Below are 13,148 nucleotides of genomic sequence, written 5' to 3' on the forward strand. Positions count from 1 at the left end.
CCAGTCTGGGTCCTTGGTATATGTTCTCACTCTTAGCCCTTCACCACCCAGGATACATCTTGCCATAAAACAATGATCTTATGTAAAGGCACCTCACTCTAGGACTGCCTCCGCTCTCTCTAGGTGGACACTTTGATTTATAGTGATATTTTCGAATGGCAAAGTTTCGAATTAAAATGCGTCAAAAAATGCATTTATTTTTAAAAAAAAATGTAATGGGGGGTCCCCCCGAAACCCTTGTTTTTTTACCCCTTAACACCAATTTTTGTAAAAAAAGAACTTTACCTACAAAAAAATGCATTTTTTCGATGCATTTTTTTCGAAACGTTTGTCATCCTGTTTTTCAATAATTACAATAAAGCACTCCCCTAAGGAAAAGGCACGCGCACACACAGTACCCCACGCACTGATGTTCTGGGAGCCTAGGAATTCTCAGACATCCGCTATCCCCACATCCCCTTATAGTGATGGAGCAGTTGTGGAGGAAGTGAACCCTCATTGCAATTGAAGCCTGACCCTCAGTCAGCATTAGAACAATATTTAATGTCCTAACATTTACCGCATTTCCCTTTTAGATCGTGTTTCTCTTCCCTCCTGGTAGCTGCATATTTTAAAGTGGTTTATTTAAACATGTGAAAAGGAATTAAAACTTTGTTCTGTTAATGACATGGGGTAGTAAAAAATTACAGAATTTCAAAGAAATCATTTTTATCACACAAATTCCAGGTCTTTCTCCCTTTTATTATATTAACTGAAACCCCCATGATGCAATGGTGCAATGGATTATCTTTCCAAGTCTCATAGATTTCTACCTCAGGTGATGGTTACATGTTTGTTTGTTTATTGATTTATATAGTGCACCAAACCCGAAGGTATCTGGGTGCATTGCAGAATGTTACCAATATACAATCGCATGAATTTCAGTATTTACAGACAATATATACAGAATAAGGCCGCGGTGATACAGTACAGAATAACATATTTGACAGTCATTTGCATTAGATAAGAAGCACAAGGCCCGCATATAATACATTTGAATATGATTCCGTCTGTCCTAAGTATATCATTGGTCCTAATATGAGAGCACATTTATGGTATTTCGCCTAAAGTTGGGGAAGGACCGATCTCAGATAGGGAGGGAGGAGAGAGGGAATTCCAATACTGTGCCGCCATAACCGGGGAACTTCTTCCCCTGCTTTATTTTTAGTTTGTATCTGGGTACCACCAGACAGAAAGGGTTGGCTATCCTAGTGGGACATGATGAGGATCTTTTGACAATTTATTTCGGACAGGTACAATGGGGCAGCTTGATTGAGACATTTATGTGTTAAGGATACTGTTTTATGCAGATTTGTATCCTTGATGGAGAGCCATTTGATCGGTCTCCTCGTCTCAGAAATGTGTTCTCTCTTAGGTATACTCAGTGCTGTTTGGAGTGCATTATTATGAAGGATTTGGATTTTCTTTACAATGTATTTACTCGCACCTAGATAAAGGGCATTGCAATAGTCCAACTTTGATAAAATGAGGGCTCTAACTAGGATGGTACAGCTTTCTTTAGAAAGAAAGGGTTTGTAGGCCCTTATCAGCTTACAAGTGTATGCTGTGGCGGAGGCCATAGCATTGACTTGTTTACCCAGATTAAAGGCTGAATCTAGGTAAAAGCCTAGCGTTTTTACCTCTTTTACCACTTTGATGTTATTCCCGTCGATGTTGAATGATGAGTATTTGTTACCGAGTTGTTTGAGGTTTGCTGACGCTCCCAGAATCAAAAGCTCAGTTTCATCATCATTCAAGCATAGTCCGTGGAATTCCATCCATGTCTGGGTGATTAGATAAATGTTATTCACTAGGACCACATCCGTGTCATAGCCTCCGGTAAGATGTAAAAGGATCTGGGTGTCATCTGCATAATTAGTATAGGTGACATCCAGATGGTCAAGATCATCAAATAATGGATTCGTGAAAATGTTGTACATTGTTGGTGAAACACAGGAGCCTTGAGGCACTCCACAAGTTATTGTGATGGGGTCTGCAGCCGCCGACAGAGAAAAGACTCTCATGGTCCTATTCAGAAATGATTGGATCCATGCTATAGCGTCCTAGGAAAAATGAGTTGCTGAGGCAAGGTGTTTACAAAATACTTTGTGGTCCACCAAGTCAAATGCGACCGGCAAATTTAAAAAGTTTTTTTTTTTATTAAAATGTTTTATTGGCTTAAAAAAGAACATAGAAAATCAAGAACAAATACACGTTGCATGATCCTTGTTAATTTAAAAAAAAACTTCAACATTAATAAATCAATCCATATCCTACCATCAATTTGCCTTCCAATTCTGATAGGCGCACACCCCCCTAATCTTGTCCCTTCCTGTTAAAGATGGCGTCACTAGGGCGCAGCGTACCTGTTCGTCCGGAAGTCTGCTTAGTAGACGATGCCAGAATGACAGAAGTTCTGTGGTCATGTGAGAGTGACACAAGGAACCAGCCCAACTCCCGTCCAAATGGATACTGGACTGGAGGTGAACCAGCTCCCGATGCCACAGGTTAGCTCACCCCTGATTAATGTGGCATCAGGACAGTGCAAGCACTGACAGGGGGAGCCTGATAGTCTTTGGCTAGAAGTTCTCTGCAGACAACTGGAGCAAGAAGAGTTGCGAGTTGAATCCAGGAGCAGGAATCCAGGAGGCAGCAGAATGCAAGGGAAGGCGGGAAGGCAAGGGAACCAAGGAGGACCAAGAACCCAGAGGAAGAACAGAGAACAACTGAGAAGGGGGGAACCACCCCAGCAGGAAGGGAGCAAGGAGAAGGGAACCAGGGAGACCCCCTACCCGGGCAAGGAAGGGCAGGTCTATACAGAAGGGACTGGAAGGACAAGGCAGGACAGGGCGGAACTCAGGTCAAGGCAGGAGCAAAACAACGATCCGGTCAGACCACGTTGAGACGCGGTTTGATCAAACCGCCGGGCTCCTTAAGTAGGGCCTCCCACACCCGGGAGGCTTGGAACGCAAGCCGTGCTGTTTCCCAGGTGGTGGGAGGCCCAAAGCGAGGCTTGGGCCGCAAACCGGCCGGGAGCCGAGAGCATCGTGTACCGCGCATGCGCGGAAAGCGGGAATGGGTCGGCCGCGCATGCGCGGAACGGCATGCCCCGGGAACCCGGAAGAGCGCGGGAACCGGAGCGGCCGACCGCGTACTCGTGAGACCAATCATCCCGAAGATCCAGGAGCAACCGGTACCCAGGACCGCCCTGTACCCCCCAGGCGAAAGCCGGGGTAAACCCTCCAAGGCGTGGCACGCCGTATCAGGTAAGTGGGCTGGAACAAGCCCGGGTTGGGCGGCGTGACACTTCCCTGATAACAGAAACTCCAGCATTTTCATTGTGGCAAATACCAATCCAGTTTGCTCCCCTATTAGGACGCATTTCCACCACTCACTAGGACTCAAGGTTGACACTTTCTTCAGATTATCTTTAAAAAAGAAATTCTGACTCGTACCAACGATTGACAGAAAATTATCAAGTGCATTGGACATTCCACCATTTCCGACATCTTACAAAATCTGCACCACGGATTTAAAACGCCCGGCACCTTCCTCCTCCACTACTTCCCTCGTCTCCAAGATATTTAACCAACAGCGGAGTAGGAGGTCACGGATCTTAGGAGAGGGACATTTCTGCAGATAAGTAGGGAGCACATTCCTACCCTTTCCATCCTCAATCACCAAACAACCCAGTTTATTTTTTCTGCACCGCTCTTCAGTGTCAATCCAGTCCCAAGCCTGGAGCTTTAGCTTCACCTTGCATGGGTGTGTCAACAGATCTTCATTCCCAATATCCCAATAGAAGTAACAGCAAGGTGGATTTTCCTTTGTCTTTGACTTCCTCAATCTGGGTCTTTAGATCAATCAGCGCCGTTTCAGTACCATGCTGTGGCCTGAAACCTGATTGTCAGACCCCTATTTCTTTATTTATTCGCATTTGTAGAGCGCACAACAGCCCAGAGGCATGGTGGTGCCTAAGAGGTGATTCGTGTCTAGGTGCTCCTGAATCTGGAGGTAGGCTACTTTGTCTAATATCTTTAACAGGAACGGGACGGTTGTGATTGGCCTATAATTAGTAGGGATTGACGGGTCCAAAGATTGTTTTTTTAGGAGAGTTAAGACCCAGTACTCCTTAAGATTGCTGGGGACAGTATCGGATGAGAATGATGCATTGATTAATTTTGAGATAAAAGGCGGCAAATCTCTGGCTTCCTCTTTAATTATCTGGGCTGGGCAGCTTTCGCCCTGACACTTTGAGGGTTTGAGAGAAGCAATAATGTGTTCTACCTTATGGATAGAGACTTGGGAGAATTTGAAGCATTGAGGGGGTTTAGTGGTGTGAGCAGGAGTTCTATGATGCGTCTCTGTTTTAGATAAGCTCTCTCTTTTGTCTGCAATTTTGTAGGAGGGTAATTTTATTTGTTAGAGCATTCTGGATATTGGTACACCAGAGTTTATCCTTCGGGCAGGTGTCTGTTATGGGAATGGGGGCTTCCATTTTTATTTGTTAGAGCATTCTGGATATTGGTAGACCAGAGTTTATCCTTCGGGCAGGTGTCTGTTATGGGAATGGGGGCTTACATTTCTCTTAAAATGCCTTAAAATCGCTTTCTTAATCCTATCGTTGTAGGTTTCGTGTTTAGTACGTATTATTTATTTTTGTATTTGGCTAATATATTCATTAGGTTCGTTTTATTCTCCTCTCTAAGCGAGTATCTCCATTGGACTTCCATTTTCCTCTTTTCCGCTCTCACAGCTTTTAGTTGCTGTGTAAACCATGAGTTCAGGTGAGCTCTGGGCTTGCTTTTGCGCATTTTAAGCAGGGCAATGATGTCTAGAGCTTTAGTCATAGTAGTGTTGTAAACATCTACTAGTGTGTCTGGATCAATGGTGTCCGACAGTGTGTTAAGGGTAGGGATTATGTGTGGTAAGATCTTGTCCACTGTGATATTCTTTTTGTTTCTGGTGAGGAGAGGAGGGGCTATTAGGTTATCCTTGGTGGTGGGGATATTAGCTGAAAGGGAGAAGGAAAGTAAGTGGTGATCTGTCCAAGATTGAGGGGTAATGGAAGTGATTAGAACTTCGCAGTTGAGATCGGCTACCCAATCTAGAATTCTGCCTTTGTCATGGGTTGGCTGTGTGACTCTCTGGGTAAAGCCAAGTTCAGTGAGGGCGCTGGACCCTGCAGATGCTTGTTGATAATTGGGATCGTTGAAACCTAGGTTGAAGTCCCCCAACAGTAGTATTTGTGATATAGCTTTAGTATTATCAGATAGTATAGTATTAATATATTCCTAGAAGGAGCCCAATGGGTCCTGGAGGTCTGTAGATTAGATGGGCAGTTAAGGTGCGGGAGTTAGATATAGGTATTTTAATCGTGAGTAGTTCACAAGATGTGACAGCTGTCGACAGAGCTACCCTCAGGCCTAAATTGGACTTCGCAATGAAGGCGATGCCTCTGCCTCTAGGGTCTACTCTATCAGCCCTTATAATAGTCTAGTTGTCAGGTACTGCAAGTAAAATGGCAGGGCCTGCCGCAGCATGTAGTCATGACTCCTTCATTGGTAGGAAGTCCAGGTTTTTAGCCGTGAGCTGGTCCGCTATGTCTGTAGCGTGAGCAACCATAGGTCTGGCGTTGATGAATGCGCCCTTGATGATTGGACTGTTGGTAGTAGACGGAGTGGCACTAAAATTGCACTGGCTCATTCTCTTACTGTTAGTGTCGCTAGTTTTTGGCCAGCGATTGTTGCCTGAAGCATTGTATTTATTTATGGCAATGATTTTGGAATTATGGTTATTCCCAATGGTAGGGATGGTTTATAGTCATTGCAACAAATTAAATAGCTTCGAATGCTTTACCATCGAAAAACATGCATCGAAAAAAAGCATTGAATGCATTTTTTAAATTTTTATTTTTTTTAATTGGGTGGTTCCTCCCTAACCCCCCTTTTTTAACCTTTAAACCCCGTTATAATTAAAATAAACCCTTTACCTTATAAAAAATGCATTTGATGCTTTTTTTTCGATTCATTTTTTTTCGATGGTACGGCATGCAATGCTATTTAATTCGATGCAATGACTAGATACCGTAGACATGCTTACTTTATCATGGCTGCTAGTCGGAGGTTCATAAAGTCTGGTTAGTCTAGAGCCTAGTCTGTAGTTTCTAACTCTGGTGGGGCATGGTATGTTATGTTTAGTAATAGAACGGTTGTTCTCTAGGTTGGTGGTTAGCAAGAGGTCATGGGCTGCGCCTCTGATATATTCTATGTTAACGAATTTAGTATCTAATTTCAGTTTGGGTGGGAATTTAGTGGGTTCAATGGACAAGGGCAGGTGATCAAGTTTAAGCGGGGGCAGGAAATTTCTGTGGGTTTAATCCCTGGTATTTGTAAGGTGTAGTTGGCCATAGTTGAATACTGGTGGTCTGTGAGTATAGTCTCTACCACTTTAGCTTGTTGGAGGACGGGCAGTAAGGCACACAGCAATTTTAGCAATAGATGGGTAGAGGCATACATAGTACAAAATAGAAAGCCAGTATGGCTGGCTGGTAAACTGAGAATCAACGATTTTAAAGTACTAGTACACCGCGTTGGTAATAGAGCATTTGCATTTAGGCATTCGTAGGTAGGCTGTTAGAATCTGGGCATCTCGTGGACCCTAGTGGTAATAGCCGGAATAGCGGTTAAGTCGTACTAATCATTTGAAGCAGATGTAAGGGGTAGTATATTATAGCATTCACGTCCTGGCAGGGGGGAGTAGTGGACACAGGCTTTAACGGCCCACCAGGCCTTGCTTTGGTAGTCCGGCGTGACGTGAGCCCGTCCCCCATCAGAGAAGAAAAAAAAACGTTTTTAAAATGATCGCTGCCATTAAATTTACGGATTACGGCAGCCATGAAAAACATGTTCCAAAATGGCTGCCATCCGAAAAAGGGACCTAGTCCGTCTTCTATTTTAATGGCGGCAGTGCGGGCAGTGAAAGCACATTTGCGTCCAGGAAAGGCAGATTGTGATTGGTCTATCTGTGTTTCCTAGGTATGAAAATGAATTGAGTAACACCAAAACATTAGTGCTGGACATTACATGTACAGAGGACAAAGATAATCTTCATTTTAAAATCATTGGCTGCAGTAAGAGCATGCATGGAATGCAGGGCCTGGACGGAGCAATAAAGCTAGGCCAGGGCAAACATCTTAACGGTACACATTGAAACCTTTTGCACAATTCTATCAATGCTCAGGATCACACTTTAAGTCCGAAAACGGAATACAGAAAGTACAACAAAAAAAACATTCATGGCAATCGTGGTATGTACTGCGTCAAAACGGTTCTATGTTCATTCTTCGGCCGTTTTTTTTATTTGGAGGGGGGTCACCCCAATTTTCCTCCCCTATTGTTTTTCCCTATAACCCACCCCACCTCTTAAATTCCCTCCCCTCCCCCATATTTTTCGATGTTTTTTTCGGCAAACGGTTTTTGGTAAAAGGAGGATGAATGAACATTGTACCTTGAAAACACCCAGCTTAAAAGCAGTATATGCCGTTTCTCATGTACCTCACACAGGGCCTCATTACGAGGAGGGCAGTAAGGGGTTAACAGCGCTAGTAAAGGTGCCAGAGCCGTTAACCCCGTACCGCCCTATTACGAGGTCCCCTAGCGTGACCCGCTCTGGACGTCTGGTTTTACCAGACGTCCTTTGTGGGTCGCGCGAGGGGACAAGCATGCTAACAACGGGCCCGTCATTAACGGGCCAGTTGTTAGCATGCGCCCCATTCCCATTGAGCCCTATGGGGCTCAAATGGGGATGGGGATACATTTTTATCGGATCCAAGAAAAGGGCAATTACCGGGTCCGCCTAGGTCGGCATGTCCCGGTAATTGCCCATTTCATGGACCCGGTAAAAATTCATTTCCGGCAGCAGCCATGCCCGTAATAAGGGCACGGCTACCGCCAGGGTCCTAATGAGGCCCACAGAGTCTAAAGGTGTTTACGGGTTTGCTTAACTATTTCGTTGCTGAAACAAATGCTCAGTTATGTGAACACATGTTTGATTGCAGACACATCCATGTACCTGCAGTGGTTGAGCTGTGCCCAAGGCTGCATTTAGAAGAGGCCTCCATTTTAGGTCGGCGTATCATGTAAGGAGTAGAGTAATCCTCTGCTAGGGCTGGACACTGTGTGCTCGGGGTCAGAACCTGTTCATATTCAAGCAATCTTTGCAGATAGTATTTAATCATATATGCAATATATCCTTGTTGTTCAGCTTGTAGACATCATTTGTAGTTCTCGTTTGATTTTGAACTGCATAAAATGGTGCATTACGTTTAATGATATATGGGTATTTGTAGGTGCATGTGGCTTTTATTTTGTATAGGATATTCGGGTGTACGTAATTCCCCAAAACTGTCTTCATAATTTCAGGGTAACACTGCTCCACTACCATGGCAGAGCCGTCTGGATATCCTGACAGGAGCGGCGAGGGCGGTTCAGTTTTTGCACTCCGCCAAACCCTGCGCGGTCCTGTGTGGCAGTCTGACCAGGTAAGACGGATGAAGTGCTACATGCATGGTGGGTGATGGCCATCAACTTACAAAAAAGGGAACACCCCAAGGGCAAAAACTTGCATCCAGTATCGTTACTCATGTCAGATGGCTTATTTCTGAAGAAGCAAGCCATCATGACTTTCAGACCCCATTGGGTAGTCCATTTCCAAACTTCACATGCACCTACAATAAAGTTAAAGTAATTCAGGTGACCAATGTATGTGCTACAAGAACGGATTAGGAATAAAAACCCAGAAAAATTGATTTTAACGGGGGAAAAGAAATGTAAGCTTGATCCTGTAAGTGTGATCCGTATGAGATGTGTGTTTTGTGAATTGAAAATGTTGATTTCGTTTACAAAAAGTTTGTAATAATCTAAATTAAAAAAATAAAAGTAATTCAGGTGATCTTTACAAGCAGGCATAAGCTATGCATCGCCCCTATGTTTGGAGTAAACCTCTCTGCCTTGTTGGAGTAAAGTTGCACGGTTCAGATCAGCGATGACAGTTTTTCAACCTTGGACAGCAAACCGTGGGTGGATCAGCTCCATATATAAGTATGGATGTGAGAAATTGGTAAAACGTTACATCGCCAGTATATTTTTTGATGAGTTTTTGCCGGAAATGTTTCAAATAAAAACTAATTGGAAAATATAAGAGGGGTGGGGAATGGGGAGTACATAATAGGAGAAGGGGCTGGGAGCAACCCCCCAAATAGTTATCTTTTTTAATTCAACATTTTTCTATTAAAATATTTCCAGGAAAAAACTCAGTGGAAAAATAACTGGGAATGAAAGAACATAGAACTGAGAAATGTATGTCATTGCAAAAACACAGTTGCTCTTTTAGACTCTCCTCCTGGTAGTTGCAGTGCCTTCGAGAGCGCATCTGTAATTAGCAGAGAGAGCCATTCACACGCATGACGTGGAAAGATGTTTGAAATATCATAGTGAAAAAATGCAAGAAACGGGAGAGAATAAGCAAATTTTGTTGATGATAGCTTGGTCCAGGCAGTCTTTCAAGCATCCAAGTAGTGCATGACCAACTGGAGTCCATTGGATGTGTATGTTACCAAAAGGCCATTAGACTTCTGCTGTAGCAAACCGAGAGCCCTTTCCATATGGCTCTACATATTTTTTGGACTACAAATCCCAATACCCGTAGACAGCATAGCCAAAGGTGAGGGATTATGGAAGTCATGGTCCAAAACATCTGGAAATCCACAGGTAGCAGACCCTTTTAAAAAAGGATTTATTTATTTATTGCATTTGTTGGTAGCATCCAGACCCGGAGGTATCGCGGCGCTAAGAAGGCAGAACATTGTGCGTTACAGGATGGTTAGAAACAGTAGGGATACATTTCATCAGAGACAATGGTATTCCTAAATTGAAGATATGCTGAGAAGTTACACCTATTTGTTAAATAGTAAGGTTTTTACTTGCTTTCGAAAGTGTGTGTAGGATGGTTTGTTTTGGATATGCTGAGGAGGGTATTCCAGAATGTAGGAGTGATGGGGGCGAAGCAGGAGCCCCCAGCTCTCGTTCTGGAGAATCTGGGTATGAGCCGGGCAGATGTGGTGGAAGAACAGTAATTGCGTGTGTTGTGTTTCCTGATGATACGGTTCATGATGTGGGGGGCAGTGTTGTGTAAGCAGCAGTAGTTGATAGGGAGACGTTTTAAGTCGATACAAGCTTTGATGGGGAGCCAGTGAGCCTCTCGTCTGATTTGTGAGATGTGATCGGAGCGTTTCATGCCCCAAACAGCTCTAAGAGCGTTATTTTGAAGCAATTGTAGTCTCTTGATTTTTTTGGTTGAGGTTAGGGGCCACGCAGCTATTGCCACCCGACTTACAAACCACTCCCATTTTGTAAGAAATGTGGCAGGCTGCCATATGTAAATCGGTCCATGAGTTTGGGGTGCATTGCGTAGATTTGGGGGCTAGAGCTGAAAACCAAATGGCTCAAGCATCTGTACTGTATCTTTTTGCCTAAGGGAAAGTCAGCAACAGAGAGGTTTTATAGGCAAGGGGGGGTCGGGCAGGTAGACATCAGGAAGACGCAAGAACAGGGTCCAGCAGGGGGCATTCATCAGGAAGGGAAGCTGGGTCTTTCGCAAAGGGATTCGCCACGAAAAACACCTCGTCAACCAGGGCAGATGGACTGGTGGTCTACAACCTACGAGGTCCATCCTTTAGCCATCTTGCCTTGAAGACAGTCACATGACCCTGCACCAGACATACAATCACACACCTACGCAACCTTATAGGGTGCCCGCTGCCAACATTGCTGGATTTTGCCTCTGCTTTGGGTAGTTATAACCCTTGTGCCAGGGTGAGTTGATTTCCACTTGATTCACAAGTTCTTTTAATCGCCCTCCACCGGCTATCTAGATCAAGATATTGGTGCATCGTAAATTGTTGGGGGCAAGCACCCCGTTTACTAAGTCTACTGCTATTGCATCACTTGTATCGATTATATTTACAGCGCAACCATACTTCTCGACGACCAGTTGCAGCCAAAGCTCTCAGAATTTGGCAGTGCCCACTTGAGGTCTCCCCTGGTTAGCAAGAGCTACACCATAATTATGGACCCCGGCGCCAGGAAGTCCATGGGACACCTCCCTGAGGAGTACATACGACAAGGCAAATTGTCAACGAAAACCGACGTGTACAGCTACGCCATTGTAAGTAGAAGCGTTCACACACATACAGAAATGGGAGGGGGTCCTTTAAAGATCTATTCCTTTCAATGTAATCACGCAGTTATGGGTGTTGTGGACGCTATCTGGATTCCTTTAGAATGTTCTGGAAGACCAGCTGTATCCGGCTTATCGTACCCTGAGCTAGGGCTCTCTCTATCCCTCTCTCCCCGCCTCACTCAATGTTTCTTTCTCTTTCTATGTGGGTGAGAGTTGTTTGGTCAGGTGCCCGCTTGCTAAAGCCATCAGCCATTGCTGATATCTGGACGACTAGAAGAAAAACAGATAGTCACTTCCAGTATCTCTTGTACTGATAATAAAAACGGGTTACCTGTCTTACAGAGCAAAGCACGTGATCAAAATCTAGCACAACCATATCAAGTATTTTCTGATGAGTTGTCAGCATTCCGATATAAACAGTCGAAATGTTCCTGCCACTGTCGGTCACACAGCCTGCACCTTTCACCTCTCTACCTCTACACCCCTCTCCTTTCATGCCCCTCGCCCAATGACCCTGTCTGTGCTGCCCCCACTCTCTAACACTCTGGAGGCAGGATCTCCAGAAGTGGAGCGCATCCTTCTGGAAAAGGTGCCACCATGGATGTCTGCGCTGGTAACCCCTTTTGCTCGTTTGCTGGGGTCCTCTGGCGCAACACAACATTCCTCTTGCTCTCTGTGCATACGGCCGCCCTCGCATGATCGCTATGATAACCTCTAGATCCCCTTTTGATGGCATTTAACACTACCTATCCCATTCCGTCCTGGCCCTTTGGGTCTGTGCACCATAAGGGAGTTACCATGCACCTCACCGCATTGAATCTCAGAAGCCGCCTCTCCGATCACTCCTCCAGCTTTTGCTACTCCCTCTGGGATCTCCAACCATGGCATGCCTTCCTTACCCATCCGCTTACCTTTGTCACACATTAGCGCATCCAAGAGCGTGGGGATAACCACCCACTACTTTAAACTACACCCGGGCAAAAATAAATCATGGTTGTCTCACCCAATGCAGCACCACAGACGTCACTGCTTCGTTCATTTCAGGAATCCAATTCATTATTTAATTGTACAGAGTACATAGCAATAGCCAACCTGAACTACAAAACAAAAAAAAACCTTCTGATTATGTTCTGTTTTACAATTCTGTGATAGTTTCTCGCTTGATCTGTGATCTGCTTTTCTAATAGGAAGAGGGATGTTTTATTACTTTCATGTATGAGGCCATTACAACATTTCCCGCCAAAAATCCGGCAGAATGATGCAAAGATGCACTCGTTGCTATGGTTACTGGAATCAGTTTCTCCTGCTCATTTATTGTTCTGTGCAAGGAGAACCCTTGGCGTAACTCTTCCCTGCCTTTTTACCAGGTAATAATGGAAGTTCTGACGGGCTACGAAGCAGTGCTGGAGGACCCATACCACGTTTCACTGGTGAGATCCTTGTGCATTCCAAATGTCTCTTTGACTTTCTGTTAATATTTGCTTTGCTGCAACACAGTCCAACAATCAATAAGTATATTCATTAAATATTCGGTTATGTTATGCGCCTGGGTATTCGTATAGCGTTGTGGTTGCCCTCTGCATGGCCTCTTGATGGTCCTGGCCCTGCAGGTAAAACATGATGGGGTTGTGTGTGGGTTAATAGGAGCCCCGCCGCTGCCCTATGACCCCATATGCACCCTCGTCCCCAGCTCTCCCCAAAAAATCCATACCAGGGTCCTACCTTTCCTCCACTCCAGCCACAATAACACTGTGTTTTGCAACTGAACTATCAAGACTGAAGAAACCCCGAGAAAGAAAATAAATCTTAAACGACCCCCATGTAGTATCTCGTGAGTGGACCGCCTCACGCTGCCAGTCAGTCACCCT

General features: G+C 44.7%; 1 protein-coding gene across 2 annotated transcripts in view; it reads left to right on the plus strand.

Moving 5' to 3' along the window:
• Window positions 1-13,148, plus strand: part of IRAK3 (interleukin 1 receptor associated kinase 3) — a 155,006-nt gene that overhangs the window by 98,577 nt on the left and 43,281 nt on the right. For both annotated transcript variants that reach the window (XM_069629760.1, XM_069629761.1), the window contains exons 8-10: window positions 8,463-8,581; window positions 11,067-11,265; window positions 12,648-12,710. In XM_069629760.1, coding sequence (XP_069485861.1) covers window positions 8,463-8,581; window positions 11,067-11,265; window positions 12,648-12,710 — 381 coding nt within the window. The remainder of the gene's footprint in view (window positions 1-8,462; window positions 8,582-11,066; window positions 11,266-12,647; window positions 12,711-13,148) is intronic.

The sequence above is a fragment of the Ambystoma mexicanum genome, chromosome 12, assembly GCF_040938575.1.
Source record: "Ambystoma mexicanum isolate Mex_15411 chromosome 12, UKY_AmexF1_1, whole genome shotgun sequence".
Classification (NCBI taxonomy): Eukaryota; Metazoa; Chordata; class Amphibia; order Caudata; family Ambystomatidae; genus Ambystoma; species Ambystoma mexicanum.